This window comes from Pocillopora damicornis, chromosome 6 (assembly GCF_964200805.1).
Source record: "Pocillopora damicornis chromosome 6, jaPocDami1.2, whole genome shotgun sequence".
NCBI lineage: Eukaryota > Metazoa > Cnidaria > Anthozoa > Scleractinia > Pocilloporidae > Pocillopora > Pocillopora damicornis.
The window spans coordinates 9852747-9879696 of NC_142675.1; the positions used below are offsets into that span (position 1 = coordinate 9852747).

Genomic DNA, 26950 nt, shown 5'->3' on the forward strand with positions numbered 1-26950 from the left:
GGCACTGAAAATAAACGAGAGCCGGCGATAGGTATGCAAGGGGTCTGGTACTGAAAATAAACGAAAGCCGGCGAGAGGTCTGAAAACAAACAAGAGCCGATGAGAGGTATGCAAGGGGTCCGGCATTGAAAATAAAGTCACACCACTGGGAAACCTCTCCCCGACTTGTCTCAAATCTTCCCGCGAGCGGAGAAACGTGCATCCTGCACGCATGCCGGTGAACAATCACTTAACTTATCCCCTTGGGTCACGTAGGGATCAAGGTATCGTGGAAAAATTAAAGACGTCGTCTGTTGTGATGCATTCTACTGTTTTTTTTCTCATTCACACTTCGCCATGCTTGTTCCTCTACGGTAATTTTCTCCCTCGTTGAACAAAAGTTTTGTATTCTTCAAGTTGGTTCAAATTCGGTTCTTTCAAGCTTATTTGCGCCCTTAATTTCTAGTAACAAACTTTATCAGGTTCATCATAAGATCTGGTAGAAGAAAACAGAATTCGGCACAATTTAGGTACATTTCCTACAAAGTAAGGGTTTGCTCCTTTTTCTGTCCGTCTCAAATTTGCTTACTAAAATGTAGTTATTTTTCCGAAACAAACCCCCACCTACCTAATACCTAAGGATACCCCGATATTCCGTCATTGGGGTGAAGGGGCACGCTCTCGGAAACAAGATTGGCAAACGAGTCGGAAAGCGAGGAATCTGTAGAATGCCTCAGGTCTTCCTTGGCCTTGGCCAGGGTTAGCGATAAGTTACTTGGCATATTTTTTAGCTACAATTGAATTGATCCTTTGAGCTCCTCTGCAGCTTTGTAGGAATTTTTTTTGTTTTTTTGGGGGGGAGGGGTTTTTGCGTTTGGGTGGGTCTGCGTATCTATAGAACCGAGAAACTCGACAAACAAGTTAGTTAAGCAAGTGGTTCATAAAATTCTTTCATATTTGGGACCCGCTCATATCAGCACAGTATGAAAAGTAAGCAATTATGAATCCTTTTCGATATTTAATGACCTCACTGCTAAGATGTAAGCATTAATTTTTGTCCTCGTATTACCCTGAAGGAATACGTGCGGCTTTGGCGCATTTCTTGAAGAACTTCTAAGTCTCACAACAACTTGCGATATTCATGGAGGATATATTGTTTAAAAACATAGAGGGATCATTGGAATATTGTAAAGGGGAAGTCTAGCGGCTCTCTTTTTTTTTTTTCTTTTTTCAGTTAAGTATAAGTTTCGAAAGGGAAGTTCTGCGAATATTTATATTTAAGAGTGATTTATGAGAACAGAAAATCGCGATGTGCATGACTTCATCAATTTCGCGTATTCAAGCTGAATCATGGACAGAAAAAAACCAAGGAAGTTATATGGAAGTTAGTATGACTCGACGTTTACGTACAATACAGGTATTAAATTTAAATAGTGGAAAGCGATCGAATTTTGTACAATTTCTAGTCCGCGCATTCTAGCAGAAGTAAGTTCTTGACGGCAGAATTGTGCCCTTCGTCGAAAAACCTTGATGGATTCCGCTCATTGGAAACTCTATCTCAGATTGAAGTCTCTTGTACATTAGTATGCGCAATATCTTCATTCCAAAAATAAACATTACGAACCAGATATTGAGTGTAATATTAAGACATTGCGATAAAGCGAAGATATAGTACATCGGCGGCTGAGGTAAAACGGAAGGAGGTTTGGCGATTCCCATTAACCAAAGAATCTTTCATCTCCCACTAAAGCGAATATGATTGTTCTATGAAACATATCAGTCTGTTAAGTTGAGAAATTCAGGATATCTGGTAGTTAGAATATGACCGCTAAAGTGGTGTGACCCTGACTCTGAGGTGGTCTATCGCCGCCGATTGTTGTCTTAATTTACGAAGTATTGAAAGCTGTAAATCATGTGGACTTACTAAACCTGTCGATCAAATAACTATGTTGGCGGAGGATTAAAATGAGGCTTGTATCAACAGGCGGACGATGAAATATTTAACTGCCTTTTACCAATCAGAGAAATACGCAGAATGAAACTTATAGAAGGAAATGATGTAATTTGGAGTAACACGTACACCGTGAATCGGATATAAAATATTCGGTTCTTTCGTCATGTCATGTATTCACTTCTTTTCAAGAAGTTAAAAGCACGCAGTTTGCACGGAGTCAAAAATTGATACGTGAAGAAGAACATCATCTAAGGTTGGTGTACTTTTATTTTTGTTATCAGTCCGTTTGAAGGTCAAATTTTGCCAGACACTCTCATACAAGGAACGAACGTCACTTTATTTACGTCAGTTATGTGAAGTCCGAGTGAAGTGCATCCAGTCACGAAAATAGCAGGATATGTTGATTTCCAAAGCTGCACGCGGTTGTGAGGTTTTCTGCAGGCCTGCAGGCTACATTGAGCCGTGTAAACGTTGACTAAGAGCAGTCCCATTCTTTTTGACAGAGTCCGTCGCGCGAATTAAATGGAAAAAAAAACATTGAAAATGTATTGATGTTAGCACGCTCAAAGTTCCGCGCGACTCGCCAACAGCAATTTTATTTTTAGGCTGACTGTCTATGACTCGCGCGACGGACTTCGCAGATTAGGAAGGACTGCTCGTAGTCTAGTGTAAGCGAGACAGCGTTATTTATTGGCACCATAGAAGTGGAATTCTTGTCAACTGACATATACATCCTCATGCATGTTTGACAAACACCTGTCAGAGGCGGTTGAACTGTGAGACTTCGAGTTCATGTGTTAAGTGTGTGTTTAGATAAAAGAATTGACGAGAGCGTTAATAAAACAAAGGCATAGAAACTTCATAGAGAATTGCATGTCGCTTAGCTTCTAAATCAAATGTTGACCTTTTCCAGAGCCATGTTATGAATTTCTTGTTTTGACTCCACAAGGACATTCCGCAAAGCTGAACATGACCAAAATGGTGCTTTAATTCTTGGGTCACTCGATGGTGAGAATGGAACTAATTTTAAAAATTGGCTTTCGGGAATTAAAGCACGTGGAGATCTGAAAATCAGATTTACTATTATACTGCAGATGATATACTTTCAAATAAAACGAAAGGAAACTTTGTGAAGGAAACAAAGTTTGTCAAATTACATTACACCTGAAAATGTTTAATGTAAGTGTTCGATCCAGCACCGGAACTAACTAGTGATACAAATCCTCTTTCTGTTTTGTTTTGTTCTTTTTTTTCTTCTTGCGATCTGAGTAGTAGTAGTAGTAGTAATGGTGTGATCGATGTGAACAAAAGAACATTCTTGAATTTGTTTTGGGGAATATAATGCTGTTTTGGATATCATTCGTGAAAACAATAAAACGTTCACCAGAAAATCATAATTTGTTATCTTAAAATCAGATTAACTAAAATACTGCGATTTAAATGAGCGAAAAGACTGGACATAACACATTTTGACAAAAGTGGCAAAATGACACAGTGAACTGCTATCGATAGAAATAAAATTTTCACAGCAAATGATTAAACAAAAAAATCGCGGAATCTTAACCCTCTCTTTTAAGACGATTCCTTCAATAATTTTCAGATTGCGTGTCCAACAGACGAAATTGATAGTTATCAATGCTAAGATTATGCGCGCGGTGTTTGTGATCTATAACAAACAAGCACCAAAACCTATCAAAGCTGTTTAAATTTACCTCCCAAACAATACCTCCTGTCAGGATTGCAAGAAAAAATGATTTAAAAAATAATTAAGTAAAATATTTTGCATACACGATAATCACGCGAGATCTCAGAGACACGCAATCGCTGGCAAGTGTATATATTATCATCAACTGGTCGAATTCGTGTTTATTTTGTTCAAGAAAATGTGGTGACTCCACTTGGAGGAATCGTGATAGTGTAGGCTCGTACCGCTTGGGTCAAGTTCAAACTGTAACCTTCAGGTTCAACGGACGCGGAGTTATTTATAAATATTAATTTTCATATTTAATTAAACCACGTCTATATAAATAGAGCATGTTTTGTGCAAGAATATCAGAGACTTTGCTCTTCATCGAGGAATGTGCTAATTGTATTATACATCAGTAAAGTGAATCAACTCACTGGAATTCACCTTGGAAATTGTAGCTGCATAGGCGACATATTTTGTCGACAGACAAAACATTTTAACGAAGACCGGCGCATTTCTTCAAGTATTTATTTTTTCCTTTTTTTTTCGAAGGTAAGTTGTCGTAATTAGACAATTTTTTCTCTTTTTCTAGCCTCAACATAATTTTTCCCTTAAAACAAGCACCTGAATTTCTACTTATGGATTCTTTAAGACAATGCACGCTATTTGAGCGAAATCTGAGAGCGCGAAAGCGTTTTTCGTCATTCACTACGTCATTCAATACACTGAAATCGCATTGATTCAATTCAAACATAGACATATTTACATAACATTAATTTCCTGTCGAATAAGCTTAAGATGTCACACTTTAGATAGACAAAACATAGATTCACAGCAAAAAAAAAAAATAAAGAGAAAAATTAAAGGTAAATTCCTGGCACGTTTGGATAGGCGTGCATTGACGCATGAAACGGGCGTTCAATAGAAAAAAAAAATGAAACTTCCTACAGGAAGTGCAATAAGTTCTCAAATCGGCCACAAATCGGCACTTCCTTCACGCGAATGCGTGGTAAATGGAATCCCCCACGTGATCTGAACACTCAGTTGTGATTGGTCAACGACAGCCGTAACCTCTACGGCGTGCTTCACCGCTCCTACCCCTCCAGTGTAGATAAGTTTTCTTGCATTTCAATGATTTTGACAATGAAACCATCGCTTTTTCAATGCAGAAATTTACGGATTTAGACGTTAGAAGTGTGTTTTTGGTGGTAATGGTTGCACGCTGTGGCAAAAGGGACTGAAAAACTTATGGTTCGCGGGAACGTTACCGGAGGACAGTTCGACCATCAGTTTGGCCTTTTGTTTTTGTTAGATGCTTGAAATTTAGTTCTGTCACTCGCGTGGGGTATTTGTTGAGCGAATCTGATAAAGTTGGCGAACTTGGCCAGTAATATGCTCAATGGTTTCCCAAGTGGATGTCTTGAGCGATCGAGAAAAGGAGATTTTGTCGAATTATGACAGGTTTGGATGTGTATGTGCCCATTCCTGTTCCTGAGTTTGTTGGGTTTACCTGATCAAGCTCTCTCATGTGTTATTTCTTTAGCCGATTTTACGGATTTCTACGAATTCAAGACCCAGTTGGAGATCCATCACTGCCTGACCTGAACCACAAATCGTTATTGCTCAAGGTAAGTTTGAGGTTTGATGACTCTATGTTATGGACTTTTTCTGCAAAGTTTATGATTTCTGTTGATGCACTCGGCGGCTATCATCTTTGCTGACAGTTTGCCGGGAGCATTAATTGTTTGGTAACCGAACAATTATGCGAGCGACGTGGAGTAGAACCATTCTTTATTTACAGTAAACACTTTGCTAATGTGAATAATTATAATTTGCCTTTGAATCCAGGGTGTAGATTTTTTCGAGAAAGAATTGCAACGAGAAGGGAAGTCAGTTCATCCATCCACATTCTGCAGACTGGGACATATTCACCTGTTGCTTGACGACTTTCCTAAAGGTACTGTGAAAATTAAACGGCACTTGGTGAGAAATTTCGTAAGGTTTTAGAGTTATTCCCATATTTTATTACCTAGTATAACGAGGGTTGTTTCTGATCGAAAAGGTTTCGAAAGAAAAGTAAAAAGCTAACACTTTCCTTCCGTGAGATAGTCAGTCTGTGCACTTCAAAGGTTTACCTCTAAAACGTAGTTACAATTGGTAGTGATTTATCGTCTAATTTCTCGATTCGTCGCTCTCTAAATGTGTCTTGTATTTCATTCTCAGCGCTTTCAGCTTACCAGAGGTTCTTTAACGTCCAACAGGTCGATTATTGGAAGGTAAAGTTAGCGTATTTTTAATGTTTGCACTCGTGCGAACTTCTTCAGTGATAGTGTACACTTTATTGTATTGTGTTTTCACAAAGCAGGCTTTACATCGCCATGTCGTCGGGCATTTAGAACACACTTCAGCTAGGAAAAGTTTGTGCACACTTTAAGTATTACAGTTTAAACGGAAACTGTAGCACTAGATCATTCCTGTGGTGTTGTATTTATCTTACGAAGAGTTCCTTTTGTTTTCATTTTACGACTTTGATATGGTCGACGAGTTCAACTTTCACTAGAACTCAGTTCGAACTGGAGGTTGTTGTCATGTTTTTAACAGAACCTGTAAACCGGGAAGAGTGAGACAGTGTCCAACCAAAAAGAACGAAATATTTCGGTTTGGTATTCACATAAGGAAGTTGTTATTTTTTTCAGTTTAGTCAAATGAAATATGTTTGAACCGCCAAATCCTCAATTGCCAGACAAAAGACATTTGTGTTCATCAATTATTGAAGAGAGGAAATTCTATTTTTGCTGATTTTAAACTCTTTAGTAATAGCAAAGGGCAAAAGCGGAAACTATTTGCCACTCTCACGTTGCTCAGGGAAAATCCCATTATTACCATGGCCAATTTTCCACATTAATGCAAGCTCGATCTTGTTCTCGAAATTGATTTTAATAGCCTTGCCTCTCCTACAGACTTGTCCTATACATTTATAAATTTAGCAACAGATTGTAAGTAGCCAAGTTCAATCCAAAAATGAAAGAAGATACTTGTGTTATTTATAAAGCTCACTTTCATTTCAATTCAGGATGCGCCAATGTTTCTTTGAAATTGCCCTAATTACTCAGGGAAAAATGCTTGACACAAGAAAATACTGAATTCAAGTCAAGAAAAATTAGTATTTATGTATGACCATTTACTGACAAAACTAGGTTTTTGTTATAAAATTCAAACCAATGATTCTCAAGGAACAAAAAGTTGTTACTGGTATGGTGCCAGAATTACCTATGTCTAATTAATTTATTTTAGGAAATTTTATTTGTGGTGGTGTATACATAGTGAATGATTGCATGACATGTCACAAGGGTGTCAGTAATGTAAATTGGTTTTCGAGCACCCAAGACTGTTTACATCATGATGTTTTTGTCTATTATAGTTGAGATAACATCTTCAACTTGTTATCAGCATGGTAAAAAAAATTGATAGCTCCAGTTTATAGAGTGACGCAGGGCTTACATGTATCTGTGAAACTTTGAAGATGTAGCGTTATTGTCACTCACTGTGGATCAGAGGGGGGGAGGGGTGGGTGGAGGTTAGTCTATCACCGGTTGTCTCGCAGCACAACATCAGGTATCCATGAGAAATGGCGAAATTTTTTAGGTCAGCTACATGTCAAAAATGAACATATCCAAGTGGGAGTCTGATTGAAAGCTTTATACAAGACAAGTTTTAACTAAATGCAGGGTTTTATTCAAGATGCAATTTTCTCATCGTTAAAAGCTTGCCGCTTTTAGGTTGTAGAATTTATCTGAGCCAAAGGAAACTTTGAAAAAGTCACATGAAAGTCGATTGTCTCAAAGATAAGGATTTGATAGCTGTATGTATTATTTCAAAATAGTGTGATATGTAATTTGAATCGTTCATGGTCAAATCTTTGGAAGTTAAACATGAAGCTTTTCTTCAGTTTTTAAGTTATCATCTCTTGTTTATATCATATCTGAAAGCATGCAAAAGTACAAGCAAGAAAGAGAAAAGTTATCATCTATATTGGTTGTACATGTTCGCACATAAGTAGCCCACAATTAAGCGTCAAACATAGCACTCAGTGTCCAATGTTATACCATGAGAAGGGATTGTTCATTGGAACAAATTTTTGGTGGTGATTTTTTTGTACTTCCCAGGGTGGATTCAGTATTGTATGAGGGTTTTGAAATCTAATATTAATCAAATTAGTTCATCTTTCGGTTACAATACATGTAGAGTTAAACATATCTTCAAAGATGTATTTTAAATGACCAACGTACTGGTGCTGGAAAGCAGTAATTTTTTGTCCCTTGTTTTTGGACCGTATACCAGATACTATAATGTCTATTTTGAAGTGTTATCTATTGTGGTCATGTTTCTTTCGAGGTTAGCATTTAAAATACATCTTTGAAGACATCTGCATTATGTCACATTCTTCACACTCGTGTTCCAGTTTCTGTGGGGTGAAATTTAATCAGCAAGAAAAAAAAAAATGACCACACGGATAGCTGATAATTCTAGTGAAAGAATTTTGTCATCATCAAAAGCATCATCAAGGCTTTTCGGCCAAAGAATTCTACACAGAGCTTTTTTTCCCTGAATTTCCAACAAGAAAATACACTGTATCTTATGACTTTGTGTAGTTAAGTTACACTTTTTCTCAGGGTCTTGCAGTGTTTTTCCCTCTATCTCTGATACATAGTGAAACCAGTCTTCACATAAAGTTGTTTCAATAATTTCACTTTTTGTTGAGGGAAAAATTAACAGAAGTGAGACCTTTGTTACTATTACCATTGGTTGCAATGTTTTGTCCTAAATATGATTATTCCAAATTAGATGGTAAAAATTATCATTATCCTTTATTGCAGAGAGGACAGCTAATAATTCTAAGTTAAATGAGCAATGAATTTTACTCCAATTATATATATTGCATCTATCTTGCCTCTTTGCCCTTATTTCAATATTTTTTTAGTAGTATTTCCATAGAGCAACATATTGCATGAAAGAAGAGACATTGATGTTGAGTAGGGAAGGGGACCAGGGCTGTTTTATTTCTTTCTTAGTGAGGTATATGTATTAACATTTTCCAAAGTGACGCTTTAATACATGCAAAAATAGAGTTCTTATCAGATTATGTCTCTTATTGTTGACAGACTCAAAGCTTTATTTGTGTAAGTAAATTACCAAAAGGTTAAACCTTTTATATTGAGAAAAGGAACCACATTCTGTGCAAGTTTTTTAAGTTGGTAATTACTTTCCAAAAGACACTTAAAACCACCTACAAATGTGAATGGATCTTATTTTCAATAGTGCATCACTGTCTGCATTGCATGTAGTGCTCTTTTTCACCGTCTATTGTGTATTTTAAGTTCCCTTTGCAGGAAAGTTTTATTCATGTTTGACTCTACGACATGTTCATTGATATTGTTATTTATATGCACTATGATTAATTCTTACAATTACATGAATGATAAAGCATGTTTAGCAAATATTGATGTCAAGATTTATGTATTATGGCAGTACAGAGAGTTACCGTAAAGAAAACTTAACTTGCCATATTCACAGGGTTTATGTTATTGATTGAAAGTAATTGATAAGTTATAATTCTTGAAGATTTATGAGTGTACTTATTTAACTTTACTTATGCTCTAAACAAACCCAAATCCTTAATTCCTTGCTGCACATGGAGCGATATTAATGTTAGGCATAATATTGTTAAATTACTATGGTAACATTTTCATTTTCAAGTGGACTCACGGTATGCAAGTACATTGTAACACTAACTATACATTGTCTTAATTGTCTTTCTTTTATTCCATTTACAGGATGCGACATTTCTTTATGGCCTAGGGATTGTATATTTTAACTTCTCAGCATATCCCTGGTAAGAGCAACCATTTCATCCCACTATTTTCAGTTGAGTAAGGTGCATTTGCGGAAGTTTACCAACCATGTTTTGACGTCAAAATCATGTTGTTGGCTGCGGAAACTGGGTCAGTTTCCAGTGGCAACAGGCTTTCAAGTTTTACATTTGATGATACACAGCTCTTGATATTTGGCTTTCATTAGACAGCTGGCTGTGACAATACTGTTATTTCATGGTTGAAACCCAGTCACCAAACTTTTTGCATATCTTACTCAACTGATACTTGTGGTTAAGAATACTCCTATGTAAGTTTATTGTAAAGCTTGTTGACAGTCAAGTCTTCGTAAACTCTTAAACTGTGGTAATGGCTTCTATTAGTAGTTGGTGGTTCAAATTCATCATTGGTTTTTACTTTTTAAACCAGTATTGATATGTGATTTTTCTTTATCAAAATTAAACTGGCTTGAAGAATTTTGAACTAAAGAAAATATTTACCTGTAAGTACACCTGTATATATCTTGAGTCTCTTGGGATATTGCAAAATTACAAAGTCCTTGGTATTCTGGGTTTCTCAGCTGTCCCTGGTTCTCTAGCATCCCTGGTGCACTTAGTGTCCTAAATTTGTTAAGTGTCCTTAGTATGTCTCAGCTTAGACTATAAGCAGTCCCTTCCTCTCAGTAAATTTCTGTTAGTGCACCATGCAGAATTTCACTTAGTCTGTAGTCCTTGTGTTTCAAGCAACTCACTCCCAAAGTCCCCAGTTGCCCTAGCCATCACAAGGGTCTTGGCTGTCCCAAGTGTAGCACACCAGTCCCATTCCTTTCATTGTCCCAGGAGTCTCAGGTATTCTAGGCCTCCCAGGTGTCTAAAAGGGTTCTTTGATGAGTCAAATCCACACATTTTCATTTGTCTCCCCTAGTATTAAAAAAGCCTAAAAATTTCTCAAACCATTGTGATCACCATGGCAACATTACAGCCTCTAAACTTCAAGAATTAGTTTGTTGACCTTATGTCTCATTGTTGCATTGCAATCAATAACTCATTTAATGTTCTTCTGCAAAGTTGAAAATTTCAAGTTCATAGCCCCCTTAACTATTTTAAATTTGTGTTGGTATCAATCTGTCACAAAAAAGGGCTTCAGTAAAACACCCAAACCATCTGGAACCACCTGAAAGGACAATTTATACCTAAAGAAATTGTGTATTTGATTCTGTTCAACAGGGCAGTAAAGATCTTTCAACAAGTGCTGTATATAGACCCCAGCTTTAATTGTTCCAATGAAGTTCATCTCCGACTGGGAATCATATTTAAAGAACAGGGAAGCTGTGAAGCTAGTATTAAAGTAAGTTAATATTGAGATTGTTTGATAAGTTAAATATCTGAAACACCGACAAAACAGAGCAAGGAGTAAGTTTTTCTATTTACTCCATAAAGGTGGGGTTAAGATTATGAAGCATACATTTCTGAGGAAAGTGAAGACCAATGTCAAATTTGTAATTGAAAGAAAAAAGCAGGAGTTTTTATTCAAATCCACAAATTGTTGTGCAACTCCTTTTGGCAATTCATAACTATGTTTTGTTTTGTTTGCAGCATTTTCAAATGGCATTAATGGATTCCAGCCCTTGTTCTTTATCAAAAGTTGAAAGTAAGCTAGTAATGCTTATGTCACAAATAGCTTTATATGTTTGATTAGTCTGAGCAGCATGGGAAAGAGCACTTTTAAAGTAACACCTACTTTCCACATTATGCAGTCCATAGAAGGCCTATAGATTTTCAGATTGCAATAGTGAAGATTTAACAATGTCTATAACATTAAATTTTAGGGGCCATGTATCGTAGCCATTGAAACAGTTTCTGAATTTTCAATGTTCTTGCTCAGATTAGATATAAGTGTTAACTTAAAATTTTGTTTTTCTCTCAGTTCGCTTTCATCTGGGACACCTTTTCGAGATGCAGAACAAATGTGATTTAGCGCAGGAAATGTATGAGACTATCATAGAGACTCCTAATACGCCTAATGCTGTCAGGGCTAATGCTTACAAACAATTAGGTAAGTACACTGTTGGTATTGTATTTAAAAAAGTGGTTTTCACTTACAATGTCACTTGAGATTAAATGGGAAATAGGGAATGGGTAGTCAGGAATTGGGATTGCTAAAGCTACCAAGATCTTTAAACTATTTAAAATTAACCTGGTAACCTTAGATCTCAAGGTGAAAAACAAAATCAGTTGTCTGAAGGTTTGCTCTGTGTTTAGCCTCCAGGCAGCACATGAGATTTGCAGATAACAGATTTCTACATATAGTTACAGTTTTTAAGTTGTTTAGTCATAACTGGACGGTTTCTATTCTTTTCTCTAAAAAGGGTGGATGTATTACAACAAAGAACACCTGGGTGACAGAACATCCAGAATGGAAAAAGCTGTCCAGTTGTTGCTGAAAGCTATTGAGACAGATCCGAACAGTGGCGCTGCATGGTATTTAATTGGAAGGTAGGATATGTTTTCTATTGTTAGTAGTAGCTCTTTCAGCCCATTTCAAAATATTATGTCCTTAGCATTTTACATTTTCCTTACTGGCTGGACCCTGTATCATTTCTCTACTAATTGTGTTCCACAAGCTCAAATTTTAACAGTAGATTATTAGAGTTTAAGTTATTGAATCCACATTACTGGTAAATGTTTTTGTATTGTAGGTGTTATGCCATGCAAGGAAAAGTTCATGATGCTTTCACTTCTTACCGTCATGCCATTGACAAGTCAGAGGCAAATGCTGATACATGGTGCTCCATAGGGTAAGTTCTTTCTCACACCAGATTTTCTGATGTTAAAGTAGTTATTATTTTTGCAGAATGTAATTAAAACCATTGAACACAAATCTTAATTTTTTTTTGCAGTGTATTGTATCAACAGCAAAATCAGCCCATGGATGCTTTGCAGGCCTATGTGTGTGCCATTCAGTTGGACCCAACCCATGTGGCAGCATGGACAGACCTAGGTATTCTATATGAAGCCTGTGAACAATTGAGGTAAAGATATTTTGTGTACATCTGCTCAGTGTCCTCCAAAAACCTCAGCAGCCAGAATTTTCATCAGCCACTTTTTTCTGAAGCACCTGCTTCTTCAGTAGAACAAAATGGTGAAATACCTGTGTTGATCTGAAATAAACTGTAACCCTGGCTTTATTTTTGTATATATACCCAAAACCCCCAATTAAAACTGGAAAGAAAACAATGAGTAAAGACAAAGGGAATAGATACTCACAGAATAAGTGCTTGTGCCCATTAGGGACCCACTTGTTTTTTGCCAGTTATTTTTTTTTGTATTGTTGGTCACTGAAAAATCTGTGGAGAACACTGATTTGCACTTTTAATAGCCCAATATGAGAACTGAGAATTTTTATGGGTCACTCATTAGCAATTCTCCTTTGTCTGCTTCACTATTCTTATGATGCTAGTTCAGAGAATTTGTCATTGGATCAACTAACAATCACCTAATTTATAATTTTGTTTATTTCTATCTTGTGTCTGCTTGATATTGTATTGGTATTGTGAGGAGAACTCCATCTTCAGGGTGTGAAATAAATCTTTTTTTCTGATAGCCACTTGGCTCCTAAATTTTTCAAAGTGGTAGCCAATTCAAAAAAAGTTGGTCGCCATTTTTAAGGAAAACAAAACCTATTTTTACACTGTCAGTGTCCTAGATAGACCCTCCAAAATTAAGGTAGGAAAAAGATAGTTAACATGCTACAAAGTGGACACTAGGATGGATGATAAACAACGTACAAGCTCAGCTAAATCCAAGATGGCATCTAGTTGCATTTTGGAAATGAACTTGACGAGGAAGTTTGCCGCGGATTTATCTTTGCAAATCTTTTTAATTCACTATGTTTCTAGGAAAGGTTATGATGAAGCATTCTAGTCACCAATTTGGCAACTAGTTTTCAGAATTTGGTCCCAAAGTGAAAAATTTAGTCGCATTGGCGCCTGTATTAGGTGCAATTTCACGCCCTGATCTTGGTCCTTCATTTAAATTGTTTGCGATTTTCTCCTGATGTTTTTTTTTGGTTTATTTGCTTCTTTACTTGTAGTGATGCAATTGCATGTTACAGTGCTGCTAGGAAGTATGGTGAGTTATTCAAGTTAAAACAAACTCGAGTTGTGCAATGTTTTTCTTCAATGGTAAGTTAAATTGAGTTAAGAGGGAATTATTCATCCTCAGGTGCAACCGATAATACAATCGAGGCTCGTGTCAAGGCACTGCAGGCTCAGCTAGCTATGATGCCTCAACAAGGAAAAGCACAAAAGAAGTAAGTTATTCCATTCTAGGATCTTTTGTAGTCTTAACTGTTTACACCCTAGCATCAGTATGCAGTATTCTCCATACTGTTCTCTTGAGATTTCTTGAGGCTGACAAGGAGAATTTGTTTAACAATCAAGAGCTTGTTTATTTGGTGATCATGTCCTTCATTCTTGTGACCTTAATGTTTGATAGAGTAGTGATATTGTAATTTAGGAGAATTCTGATGTTAGTCATTGTTAGGGGTCAGGAGTCAAAGTTTATAACTTCACTCTCAGGGCATTTCCATGTTTGTTTTAAAGTTTTTCAGGTTTTTAGAGTAGTCTACTTTCTAATGGTGCACTTAGTTTTACAAAAAGGTATGTTGTTAACAATGTGACTTTTTTTTTTAGGAATATTCCATCTGTTGATGAGGCATGGCAGTTACCAATTCCTGCAGAACTTACAACAAGGACAATACGCAATGCACAAGTAAGGCCTGCCATGGGTCCTTTGATGACAAGCTAACTCTTGAAATTTCAGCTTAAAAAAACTCTTTTCAGAGGCCAGTTGACATTATTACAGTGTAACTCAGTTGCTAAAACCAAAATATCTTGTAATCCCCCCTATTATTTTGATATAAAAAGGAATGATGTCATATCTTTTATTGTGCCTTTTAACGATACATTTTCCTTTGAATCCAATCTCCCTACTTTTCTTTCCTCAAAGAATTTTTCCTTGTACAGTATACTTGTATTTATATACTTGTATTATGTAAATGCAGCAAAAACATTTATACATAGGATCTGTGACATGTAGGGAACCCAGTTAAGAGTAATACATTTTTTTTGTCCTGTAGGTTCCAAAAAAGAATTATTTTTTGGCTTTGTACGAATGTTTTTTTATTGCTTGGTACAATAAAATTGAAATTCTTTATTTATTTGTAGGTAAAGCTTTTGACCAGTGCTCAGATGCAAGGTCTACAACAACAACAACAACTGCAGCAAATGTATTTACAACAACAACAACAGCAGGTCACAGAACCAAACAATGTGCAGGCTCATGATACAGTTCCTATGGAAAATGCAGTCATGTATTCAACGGGTAAAAATATGGCAAACCATGTTTCTTTGCATGATGGGAAGGCCGAAAATCACGATGAACTTAATCAATCTTCTGTTCCTGGTTCAAGCTCACAAGAAAACTGGCCTGATACAGTCCAGCCACTGAATGGACAAATACTGGTTCCAACATGCTCTGAAAATCAATTTGCTAAATCTACAGACGGTTTGACACAAACTGTTACATCTAGCATCACAACCCAAGGAATTTCGCTTCCATTACCTGGGCCGTTCTCGCAGTCAGAGTCACTTTTCACAGAAGCACACAGCGATTCAGGTGTTTCTGCCATGGAAACCTCTATTGCAGGGGATGATCCATTGATGGCAGTCACTGAACAACAAAATTCTTTAGCAGGACCTGATGCATTGACGACTACTTCTCCTCTATCAAACTTCGTTTCAACGTCGTCCAATGCTTCAATGTTTAACTCAAGTGTTCTTAGTAGTCAAGGAACAACTCTTCTTCAAGGCGAATCTGGAACAACAGCAACTTCTGAACAATCTCTATCAAGTGGAATACACTCCACTCTCCTGAGTGAAATAAATTGTACTGGTGATGTGAAGCCAAGCCCGCTAACAGGAAATAGTGATCCCACACTAAGCAATGGACCCATGTCAATGTACACAGGATTTCCAAGTTCAGCTGCTAGTGCAGCGAGTGGAATATCAACCATTTCTCCCTTCTCACCCCCAAGTCATTACGTTATGTCGCCAACACAAAAATCGCCCTTTCACACGACCGCATCTCAACTCTCCCCAAGTCTTACTCAACCTTTGTCTATCATCAACCCAAGCTGTTTATCGCCAAGTTCAGGCCTACAGGGAGGGCAGTCCGCTTTCTCTCCTGCGTCTCTTATTCCAACGGATCTCTTATCTCCATCAAAACAACTCGCAGTCATCTCACCTAGCTCATCATCCAAGTCACCGTTCAACCTCAGTTCAGGGGGCGATAATTTGGCTATTCCTAAATTGAACTTGCTGTGTGATTCCAGTGCGTTACCACACCCTCCAGATACTCCACTTCCTCCTCTTCCTACAGACAAGTTGTCACCACAGACACCAAGTATTTATGTAAGCATGTTTCCCATGTTGCTAAAATTTCATGACGTAAAGTTCAGGTTTAAGAGAGAGTTATCTCTGTATGACCATGTTTTTGTACATGAAGGTACACTTCGCTTTTTACAATAATTCACTTGCACAATGTTTAGCTTTTGAATGTGACTTTTATCTTCAAAAGATTCTCTAGTTCTTCTTTGTTAGACTTTTTTCAGTTGTGTTAATTCTTAGATTATTTCCTGTGTAGGTTGAAAACAAGAAGGATGCATTTTCACCAGCACTTCAAAACTTGGTGCTAAGTAATTCCAATCCCATCCTAGTTATCAGAGGGCTAGCAGCAGCACTTAGATTAGGTTTGTATCACCGTCACTGAACATTTTATACACACCCATCTGTTGTGCAGCAACTGGCAACTAAAGTATGTTCACAGATCACTCAAAAAAATTTTCAACGGATAATCCTGTAGACTACGAGCAGGCCTTCTCCTCCGACGTAGTCTGTCGCGTGAGTCGAAAAAACAAAAAAAAAGAAAACACAGAACTCCAGTTGAGAATGACTGTACAACTTGATGCTTAACACTATCCTAGCGCTAACACTAAAACAGTCTGTGAATTCTTTTGCAGATCTTAGTTTGTTTTCAACCAAGACTCTTGTTGAAACAAATGGCGAACACCAAGTAGAAGTGAGGACACAGGTATAACTTATTTTAGCTGAAAACTCAGTTTCACAGTTCTGAATGGAGAGAAACTGTTTCTGCCTACAGAGCAATTTTCAATTGAGTTTCGAAAGTAATCTGGGATTGCATTGATTTTGCGTTACTTTGCTTTTTCATTGGTCCAGAAAACTCGCGCCTCTCTCTCAACTAATCAGATGCAGAACTAACACTAATTACGACTTGGTCACCCGCGTTTTCCCGCGCGTTAAGTTTGAGTTCTCATTGGCTCTTCAGGATATTTTCCTTTCTTCTAACTGGCCGTTGTTCTTATGTTGCTGATGGTTGTATGACACTCAACTCTACTGACAAGCGCTCTAGTATCTAGGTTGTCTTAAGCCACTTTGCAAGTATCTTAATCTCGAACCTTTTGAGCCGGTTATTTATACGAGGTCTAACCGAAACTGCGACTAAACGCAAGTAGTGGGCCTCAGAGATTCTCTATAAGAGGGTTGATTTAATAAAATAATTGTCCTTCCTCTATAAGCTTTCTCACTAACCTCGTTTTCGATAAAAGGTTCGGTTAAATTGAAGATGGTTTAGAACGCGGTTTTGTTAAACAACGGCTAAACGTTGTTTAAATAACCCGCCCCTTAGGTTCAGGAAGACTATTGTCAGGCTAGGTGAATGCTTAAGATTGATGACAAATGCGCTGATTATCTTGCCTTCACTTTCAGAGACTTCAAGCGTCAGATGAAAACTGGGATGCTGCTGGTGAAAAGAAAGTCTGGCTGTGCGAGAGCAGCAGGTATGTAATGTGATGGTTTTATGTTTTGGCTCAAAGTTGGTAGTTTCGCAAGTAAGAGGTTGAGCCTTGACGACAAGTAGGGTGAATAAAGGGGTAAATTTCTTAAGAAACTGTGGTGCTGTTTCGGTGGGAGAATATAACAAGGTAATCTTGTGTTACCAACTGAGTTGATAGCGTCAATTGGCCACCGTGAAGAGTTTAAAAGCCGACGTTTCCAGCGTTAGCCCTTTGTTAGAGCGATTGACCAAGGGCTTATGCTCGAAACGTCAGCTTTTAAACTCTTTACGGTGGCCAATTTAATTAAGGTAGATATCTCTTTTTGGAATCAGCAAGGTTTTTATGAATGAATGGTTGTTTACTTTTAACACGTAAACTGATAACAGATATCGATAGAAATGTCACCAACAGGAGATTTGTTGAAACCCCCTGGCTTTGGAAAAAATTTTATCTGGATGACCTTCTACTTTGAAGGCATGGGTAATCACTGACACAAAACAATGACGCGGCTATCTGTGGTGTATCTTTTTCACAGGTCGTATACAACCATTGCAAAGTATGCCCAATATCAGGCGAACTCATTTCAAGAGTCTTTGAAGGTAACCTCTGAAGAGAAGTGATGGTAGGGCCGTTTATACGAGGGGAAAATAAAACGTGGCTTGTAGAAGACGCGAAGTCATCGTATTAATGCTTCATTTACACTTCAATAAGCCGTGGTTCATGTAAGGCGAGGGGTTTGAGCACGTCTTAAATAAGCCGCGGCTTGAAGAAGATGTGAAATCACCGGCGTGAATGGCATTGCAGCTTACGTAAGACGCGAACTTAAACTGCGCAAGCGCAATTTTTCCCACGCATACGACCGCTCCCACAACTGTATCAAAAATAAGACGAGAATCATCAATACGAGCGCTTTGTGTCTTATTTACGCCGTGTTCGTATAGATGGCCCAGTTCGTCTCTTATGTAAGCCGTGGATTATTTTCCTCGTATAAACGGCCCTAGTGTAGACGTAGATTTTTACATTCGGATTTTGGAATAACAATGTACAGTAATAGTCATGAAACAAGTAAATTTACATACAAACCCCTTTGCAATCATAATCTGAGTAAATTTGAAGTGTTTATTATGTTTGGTTACTTCAGGAAGAGCAGGATAGACAAGCGGGCATCAAAGAACCATCGCAATCAGACAGCGATTCATCGTCAAGCTCCAAGAAGTGAGTTCTGATTTTACTTATATAACAAGTCTGAGTTAGTTCCTTCCGTTTTCAAATCAGATAAAATAATACTATATCATGCCCTCTCAGTTGCGTCGTATTATATCTGTCAGTCGATGAGTGCGCTATTATTGGTCAGTTTAGTGGGCCATAATTCACTGTACGGCCCGCCAAATTAAACAAATTAATTTGAATTGAAATCTTGCTCTTTATTTGAACCCAGGGACATGATAAATATCTCGCTAACCTCGTTTTATAGGTTCGTGCTGTGAGTTGCAGAACCTGTTTTTTTTTTTTCCTTCGGATTTTTAGCGCACATCGCGCCAGGGCCATCAATCTGAGCGGAAATACTCGGTCCTTAACTTACAGTTCGGATCTCGAACTTTGTTAGTGAGAGGTATATATATATATATATATATATATATATATATATATATATATATATAATGTACTGATCCTAGTGTAAGCTCATTGGGGTCTTTCTGTTTGCCTCCAACAGTGGCAGGAAAGGCAAAGGAAAGAAATTCAAGTGGATTAAATTTGGAACTAATGTTGATCTTTCTGATGAGAGAAAGTAAGTTTTAGAGATACCGTTAGTAAATTTTACAAAAGGTTTTCTTCTTAGAGTTGTGTTTTACAGAAAATGAATATTTACTCCATTTGTTTGGAATGTGCTTAACTTGCTTTGCTTTGTTCTCTTCAGATGGAAAACGCAACTACAGGAACTTACTAAACTTCCACCTTTTGCCAAGGTCAGCATTACCTTGTTACACCAAATTTTTTTCGTCCTTGAATACAAATACCTTGCAAACCTAAGCCTCTACAAGGCATTCAGTTAATAAAACGGAGCGCGTTGGCAAACGGCGCGGTAAAAGGAGCGGAGCGGAAAAAAATCGAGGGAAGTCTGGGTCTGGTCCCGCACCCGACGCAAACCTCCCTCGGTTTTTTCACTCCGCCATTATCGCGCTTCGTGTCACTAACTGAACGCCAAGAATAGGCTATATGAAAATATAAGTAGTCTGCATATTGTGACAATCTTGAAAGTTCTTTATTTTATCGGCAGTCGTCTATGAGGTCTACTGATTGTAACCTTTCTATGATCATCAGGTGGTGAGTCCTGGCAACATGTTAAGCCATATTGGTCACACAATCCTTGGCATGAACTCAGTGCAGTTGTACATGAAGATACCAGGATGTAGGACACCAGGTATTTATCCGATCGAACACACTTTGGCTACCAGCTTCCGTAACAAAGTTATGTCTAGTTTGCAAGAAAAAAAAGGGTGATCAATTTTTTTAGTGTATCTTTTCGATATTCTCTTGTCTTTGCGCTTATCGGGAGGGTGAAAACTGCAAACATATTATGAATTGTGGTAGACCCAAACTGGTTGAAGAACAATCAGCTGCGTTCTTTCCAAGCATAGTAGAGGGGGCGACTCCATGACTTAAATTGGGTGATAGTGCGGAGCATTTAAATCAGCGAACTCTGAAACCCAGTGCTCTGATCCCCTTGGCTTTACTGCCAACATTTTTTATTTTTAGAAAAGGATCAAATAGGGCAATATTTTGTAGTGTTAAACACTCCAGTGGTACATTTTATATGACATTTCCGAAAAGATTGTATTGTTATTGCTTCATACAATGAAAAGCTACTTTTATGTCTTTTGATTGTGTTTCTAGGTCATCAAGAAAACAATAATTTCTATGCGATAAATTTTAACATTGGACCGGGAGACTCGGAATGGTTTGCAACTCCAACAGAATATTGGGGCGTTTTACACAACTTGTGTGAAAAGTAAGTAACTCGATCCAAAATGATACAATAAATGATTTGAACCCGAAGGTAACATAGTCCCGAGGAGGAGTGTTGTTGGTAGTAGTAACTGACATTTCGACAACCATGGCGGAAGTCATCGTCAGACTCATATTGGAGACAACTTTTCTAATTGTAACTTTTTTATTTTATTTTGCAGGAATAATGTCAATTTTCTAACAGGTAAGGAGCCTTTCACTACAGCGACTTATCACTTCTTCAGTCTCTCTAAACCACGCTCCACACACCTCCCCTTCTTGGCAAGCCCTCTCCCCTATGGTCGACTTGTAGCACTATTTTTATTGCTGATTTCTCCTTCAACCAATCTGTCTATCTTTAAAAATGGGAACTTCCTACATTCGTGCAAGTTGATTCGTCCACTAAGGTGCCTTAATTGTTTTGCCTTATTCAATTGTTTGTAAAGGCTCCTGGTGGCCCATTCTTGAGGAACTTTACGAGGAGCGTGTGCCAGTGTACAGATTTATTCAAAGGCCTGGTGACCTAGTCTGGCTCAGTCCTGGGGTAGTACATTGGGTACAGTCGTCGGTGAGCAGTTAACTCTTTTACTCTTAAGATCTCATTAGTAATTCTCTTTTCTGTTTGCCATACAGTTCTTGTTCTGTTAGTTTGAAGAATTTGGTGTTGGATCAACCGATGATCCCCTTATTGACATTTTTCTTTATTCTCATCAATTGTCTGCGTGATATTGTATGGCTATTGTAAGGAGAAATTCTGTCCTGGTCACTCATAGGAGTACAAGGATGAAACAGTGTAATTTGAAATTACAGAAGTGCTAGTTATGTTTCTCTCATTTTTGGTGATGAAAGTTGTGATAAAATTTACTTGTATTTTAGGGTTGGTGTAACAATATTGCCTGGAATGTCGGTCCTCTTACAGGTGAGTGTAGGTAGAGATTCCACGCAATTTATTTGGACGTATTCGTGACGTTCCAGTCATATTTCATCACTGCTACCTTTTTCATCTGGAACGCTTCATATCTCTAATACTAAAGTGATCATTTTGCAGAGGACATGTACACAGCAGCTATAGAAAGATATGAATGGAACAAACTACAAGGTGAGAAATTGATTAACTACAGTAGAGCAGTTTACAAACATCTCAAGGTGTTTTTCTTTTGTCACCCATGTTTCACTTGGTGTAGTGCAGTTAGGCAGTAGCTGTATTAAGTATATTTTAGGATACTGACAGCAGATTACATCGCTTTTACTTTGATTTACTAGCCGTTTGATTACTTTTCTTCTCAATAACTCTGTTGTTTTGATTCAAAAGCCCCACAAATTTCTTATGAATGATGATCGAGGAGTGATCAGTTTATCAAGGCATACTATTTGACAAAGCTAGGAAGAAGGCGCTTTGCTCCTTCAACTTTAGGTTTTTTCACGGTCCAGGTCCCGGTTGTTCGAAGGTTGGGTAACGCTATCTGCTGGATAAATCTCAATCCGGTGGATAGTGTAGTATGTTTTTCGATCATTTATCCGCTGGATAACGTAATCCGACCTTTATGCAACTGGGCCCAGCTGTCTAGTTCAGTGCGGCCGATTTTATCTGTTATTTATGAAATTTCCTGCAATTTCAACTTCAGGTGAGAAGTCCATTGTGGCCATGCTACACTTGTCGTGGAACCTCGCACGAAATGTGAAAGTCACCGAAAGGAAGTTGTTTGAACATATTAGGTGAGTCTGCTCGAAAATTGTATTCTTGTTCCCCTCCTCCTCAGATGATTGTTAATCCATGAACGAAGGCGTACTTCCATTGAATTGTTCCTGGAAATCCGTGCGGTTAGACTGTCTCTGTCCCCTTTCTCTGCCAGTTGTAATCTCGCAAGTGTTGCGTTTGATTTCAGAGTTGTGCTGGCCAGGTCACTCAAGTATTGTCAGATTACCGTGGAGAAACTAAAGCATGCTGGGATTGAGGTGATGTGGCATGGGAAAAAACACAATGAAGGATCTCATTACTGTTTTCAGTGCGAGGTGAGCAGCTCCTCTGTTGGACTACATGTTGTGTTGTGTTCTTCCTTATACATTTTTCTCGACATATAGTAAGCGTTATAACACATTTTAAGTAGAGTTTAGGGCCTTGGAAGTGGCGAATCGCGCTTACTAGCTGATGTGTAACAAGCTGTGCAAATCTCGAGTTGAATTTTACAACCTCTGATGATCAAATTTGTTGAAAAACCACGAAAGAAGAGTAGAGAGACTGGTAACTAGAGTTCGTTGCATGTCGGATGATTAGCTCTCTTAGTTTTGAGCGCAAATTCCAATTTCCGTTTCGCTCACCGTAGTCTCTGTGGCTCAGTGGTAGAGCATCGGAGCGTGGAATCAGAAGGTCTGAGGTTCGGTTCCTCATGGGGACTCAGAATATTTTCTTTGTCTTACGCTCGTGACGAGACGAAAAACATCTTTCTTTATTTCTTTGGATCTGTTTGTACGATCCTGTCGAGAAGCACTGTGACCTGCTTACAAACTCGTGCTTCCCTTTTGCTTCCTAGGTGGAGGTTTTCAATATTCTGTTTGTTACAGACAACAAGAAACACGTCGTGTATTGTCAAGATTGCGCCAGAAAGACCAGCAGTAATCTTGCTGGATTTATAGTCCTCAATCAGGTAAAAACCTTTCTCATTATAGAAACGCAGCTACTAACTTTTGATCAATCATCGGTCTTTTAGACACTAGTGGTACTTGTCTGTGGAGTCCGTTTGAGAGCCGTCAGAAGTTGTGTGTACACGTAAAGTAGTGCGTGTATCTTTAGTTAACCCTCTACGCCTCAATATCAGTATGCATATTCTCCCTACTGCTCTCTACACATTTCCTAAGTTGTAACAAGGAGAATTTGCTTAATAGTGAGGAGCTTCTTTAGTTGGTTATCATTTCCTTTATTCTCATGACCTAAATGTGTGATTCAGAGGTGATATTGTAAACAGAAAGTAGATGCTTGTCACCCTTAGGGATTGAAGGGTTAAGGAAAATTATTTTCAGCTTTTTTCGTTATTAACTCGCACGAATTTTCCCTTTTTTCAGTACACGCTTGAGGAGCTGACTGAAGTGTATAATAATTTTAAATTACATGCGGTAAGCGAAAGTTCTTATTCACGTATCTGAGATCTGTATTTTTCTTCTCAATACAAGCACATTGAGTTGGTGATTGTTGACGAGTCGACGTAGTTAAGCAGCCGTAATGATTTGTCAGTATTTTGTTATAATATATTCACAATTTTATCCTCTCCGCTGTTTTCTCAGGTGACTCCCCGAGCTGTGGAAGCCGTACTAGCCCAGAATCCCTCGCAGCCTTTAGGCGTGGTCGCCCAGGGTGTGAGCAATTTAGCGTAGTTAACATTTTTTGATACTGTTGCGTTTTCTGTTTTTGTACAAAAGAGAGGTATATTTTCTATAATGAACAAAGCGTTAAATTCAAGCAACGATCGAATTCTCATGCGAGCTGTATGATATTTAATTTAGGTAATGGAAGATTATATTTGAATTTTTCTGCCGGCGCAGCGCAGCGCCGCGTCAAGTACAACGTAGTCTGAAAATTCAGCATTTTCCTCTCTCCGTTGACAATGATACTTTCTACTTCAATTCGATTCTCATCGAAATATCCCAGAGGTATAAAATAACATTTTCTCTTTTGTGTATTTTGCCCGTTTTCTTGTTAAGTTCGATGATGCGTCATCTGTGTATGATCATTTCGATCTTAATCAGCTCAGGCTGTTGCGTGACCACCCAAGACATTTTTGGAGGTCACGCAAAAATCGTTTTCGTCACGTTATGAACACGTTGCACGACTGCGTCAAGAATCGCTCGTTTTTCTAAGTTAAGTATTGTTTTTTTTTTTAATTCAGTCTCACCTTATCTTTCTCTATTTGATTCATTTTTTTTTTTTATCAAATACCTGGAAAGAAAGTTTTTACACTTATTGCATGAGATTTCAAAAAATTCTTGGGAACAACTAATTATTAAAATTATAATCCGACTTCAATTCTGGGAGTGAGAATATTCACCCCACTTCCCTCCCTTGCCTTTTCGCCTGTAAATTGTATTTTTGGCCGGGCTTAAATAAGCCACCATCCGTTGAAACTATTATGAATCGCGAGGATAATTTTAGCGGTACTCTGCTCGTCTTGTTATACACAACAATCTCGTCTGTAAATACTTGCCGTATTGGAAACGCTGTCTTTGATATTGCAGTGTAATTCTTCGTCAATTTGTTTGCAGCAGGCTAAGAAACAGCATCATCGTACTTTGCATAACTGGGTTTCTCTTTTCACTGGGACAAAATAAACTGGTTAACCCTTTAATTCGTTGTGATCAGAATGTCAATTCCTCCTAAGTTTTTCCATACACTGTCAAGCAGATAGCTTCTGTGAGCTGAGAAAGTTATCAGCTCAGGGAGACTGATTGGATGTAACACCAAATTCTCGAGAGTAATCAACTAAGAAAGATACGGGAATCACCAAGGAGAATTTAGTTATCGATCACGGGAGTGAGAGGGTTAATGTTACCTACTTACAAGTTCACGATCCCGCAGCGCAGCATTTAAATATTTAAATTTGATTTCCAACGCTAATTTAAGTAAGAATAGTTAGAGTGTAACAAGAGTGATAGTTTTATGACACTGCAACGCGTTGTGGTCTGTTGAATTGGAAGCACTGCTTTGAACAGTGAAACGATTATTTGTAAATTGTTTTATAGAATCAACCGTTTTTTGCCAAGTAGCGCGCTTTTGCGGCGCACAATCGCTATGGCCTTTTCGCTGGTTAGAAACACAGCGCCCAACCGCCATAAAACCGCATCACTCTTCATTCACAATTCAGGTTCATTTCTTTAGCACAAATGGAGACGGAGATCCGTTTCCCTCTTAGTTAATCATTAGCTTAGGTGAGAAAATACTGTTCCTAGTTATAACTTAAAACCATAAGTTTTGTTTGTCGTTCTTACCACACGTTAACGCACTTTTTATTCAGTGAATATTCGTTCTGTATCTCTGGTTAATAGGCGTCTACACTTTTTAAGTCATCTTTGTTAAACGTTGTTAATTTGGCAGCATTCACATATGTTTCCCAACGCTCACCGGAATTTGTGATTTCAAATTAATGTAAATTTTTGTCTTGCAATTTCATGTTCCCTTTCCTGACCTCGTCAAAAGAATTTTAGCTGATGGACGCTGGGAATGATAGGCACTGCTAATGATGAGGAATTTTTGTTTGGCTTTTGTTACGTTTTCTTGTGAGTGTTTCTTCTTTCACTCCCAAAGGCCTTTACTAGTAGTTTAGTTTTGGATAAGGTTTTGTAAGAGTGCCACACGATTGTCCATTGAACACTTGGTACGTTGCCTTTTCACCTTATCGTGTACAACCACATAGAGTGCCACGGCAGTAGTGCGTAAAAATGCAAACGAATCGGCGGAGATTCATATACAGAGGTCAATTAGCCAGCCCTCGTCAAATTGCCACAGAAATGTTGTGGTTGAATGTTAAACCATCGTGGATTTGATTTGCTCATTTGGTGGAATACTTTGGGAGTGGAAGGACTTAGGAGAGGTTCTATAGTGTTGAGCATTTTTGTGTAATTGAAGATTCGGTTTAAACTGAATGTGTGTAATTCGCTTTTAGATGACATGTTTTTCCCGGTTGTTAAATCAATCAAATGCCTTGCGCTGTGATATATTGCCACACTGTGGCGCTGAATAAAGATATTTATTTCCGTTACATGGTCCATTTTTCTGTTCAGTTCTGTTTTACTGCGTTCGACGTGGAAGAAGGCATACTCGTCAAGTCGTTTTTCAATCCCGCGGGTATCGATCGGAAGCCAGGCCACTCCATCTTGGACTGACAGGTACACATGGCCTCGATCTCATGCGGGTATCTTGACTCGCTTCGTCTGGATGCTATGGGAAGATATGTAGTTAAATTGTAGCCATTTGAACGAACGAAATGAGTTACTGCGCATCAGAACGGTGAGTCAAGGCTCTATATGATGGTCGTTGGTGTAATTCGGGACAATATAACACAGAGACGAAATATCCACTCCTAAGCTATATCAAAAGCATTTTACTAATCCATTATTATAACTAGTCAGCGGAAAATGTCATGGTCATGGTTAGAATTACTCAGAATTGCCGTTCTACCACATAACGAGAGGAGCAGAGCAAAACTACTCTTGTTTAAAGTGGACGCTTTCACGAAGTTAAGATGTTGAAGTATTTCTGACTTACTGTTAGGTAATTACTGAGGGAAACTTTACAATTGTTCGACTTTCTTCCTCGCATTATTTATCGCCTGCTGGATTAACTCTGTTTATGACGACCCTCTCAGTTTGTCCAAACGGGCGTTTTTTTCAACGACAACACTTCCTTTTAGGAGTTATCTTACAAGTTCTCAATACTTAGGGTTGTTGAAGTACCTACACATGTCTGATCAAGAACAGAATTCTCTTCACGAATGTACGGGTCCGACTGTCTTCCCTAAGATTTTGTTAAAATTCATGCTGCCTTTTCACTTC

General features: G+C 38.1%; 1 protein-coding gene across 2 annotated transcripts; it reads left to right on the forward strand.

Moving 5' to 3' along the window:
• The first annotated feature begins 2071 nt into the window (after positions 1–2071).
• On the forward strand, positions 2072–26157 carry LOC113675503 (histone demethylase UTY). Of its 2 annotated transcripts, none has more exons than XM_089208932.1 (33): positions 2072–2186; positions 5164–5248; positions 5469–5577; positions 5844–5896; positions 9455–9513; positions 10717–10837; positions 11086–11140; positions 11417–11545; positions 11859–11985; positions 12189–12287; positions 12390–12521; positions 13583–13620; positions 13714–13801; positions 14184–14262; positions 14718–15962; positions 16195–16300; positions 16571–16641; positions 17337–17407; positions 17940–18003; positions 18546–18619; positions 19119–19193; positions 19323–19371; positions 19727–19826; positions 20300–20414; positions 20593–20615; positions 20857–20978; positions 21287–21329; positions 21459–21509; positions 22036–22126; positions 22297–22423; positions 22942–23055; positions 23471–23521; positions 23690–26157. In XM_089208932.1, the coding sequence occupies exons 7-33, from the start codon at positions 11095–11097 to the stop codon at positions 23777–23779; spliced, it is 3420 nt and encodes a 1139-aa protein (XP_089065058.1). In that variant the 5' UTR covers positions 2072–2186; positions 5164–5248; positions 5469–5577; positions 5844–5896; positions 9455–9513; positions 10717–10837; positions 11086–11094; the 3' UTR covers positions 23780–26157. The 2 variants fall into 2 exon arrangements, with proteins under 2 accessions (XP_089065058.1, XP_089065057.1); XM_089208931.1 differs by lacking the exon at positions 2072–2186 and adding an exon at positions 4663–5081.
• The last annotated feature ends 793 nt before the right edge of the window (positions 26158–26950 follow it).

Coding starts and splice junctions, on each gene's coding strand:
- LOC113675503 (XM_089208931.1), top strand. CDS start 5,020: ATGGTTTCCCAAGTGGATGTCTTGAGCGATCGAGAAAAGGAGATTTTG. Junction 10,838..11,085: donor GCTGTGAAGCTAGTATTAAA/GTAAGTTAATAT, acceptor TTTTGTTTGCAG/CATTTTCAAATGGCATTAAT. Junction 20,616..20,856: donor TAATGTCAATTTTCTAACAG/GTAAGGAGCCTT, acceptor TTGTTTGTAAAG/GCTCCTGGTGGCCCATTCTT.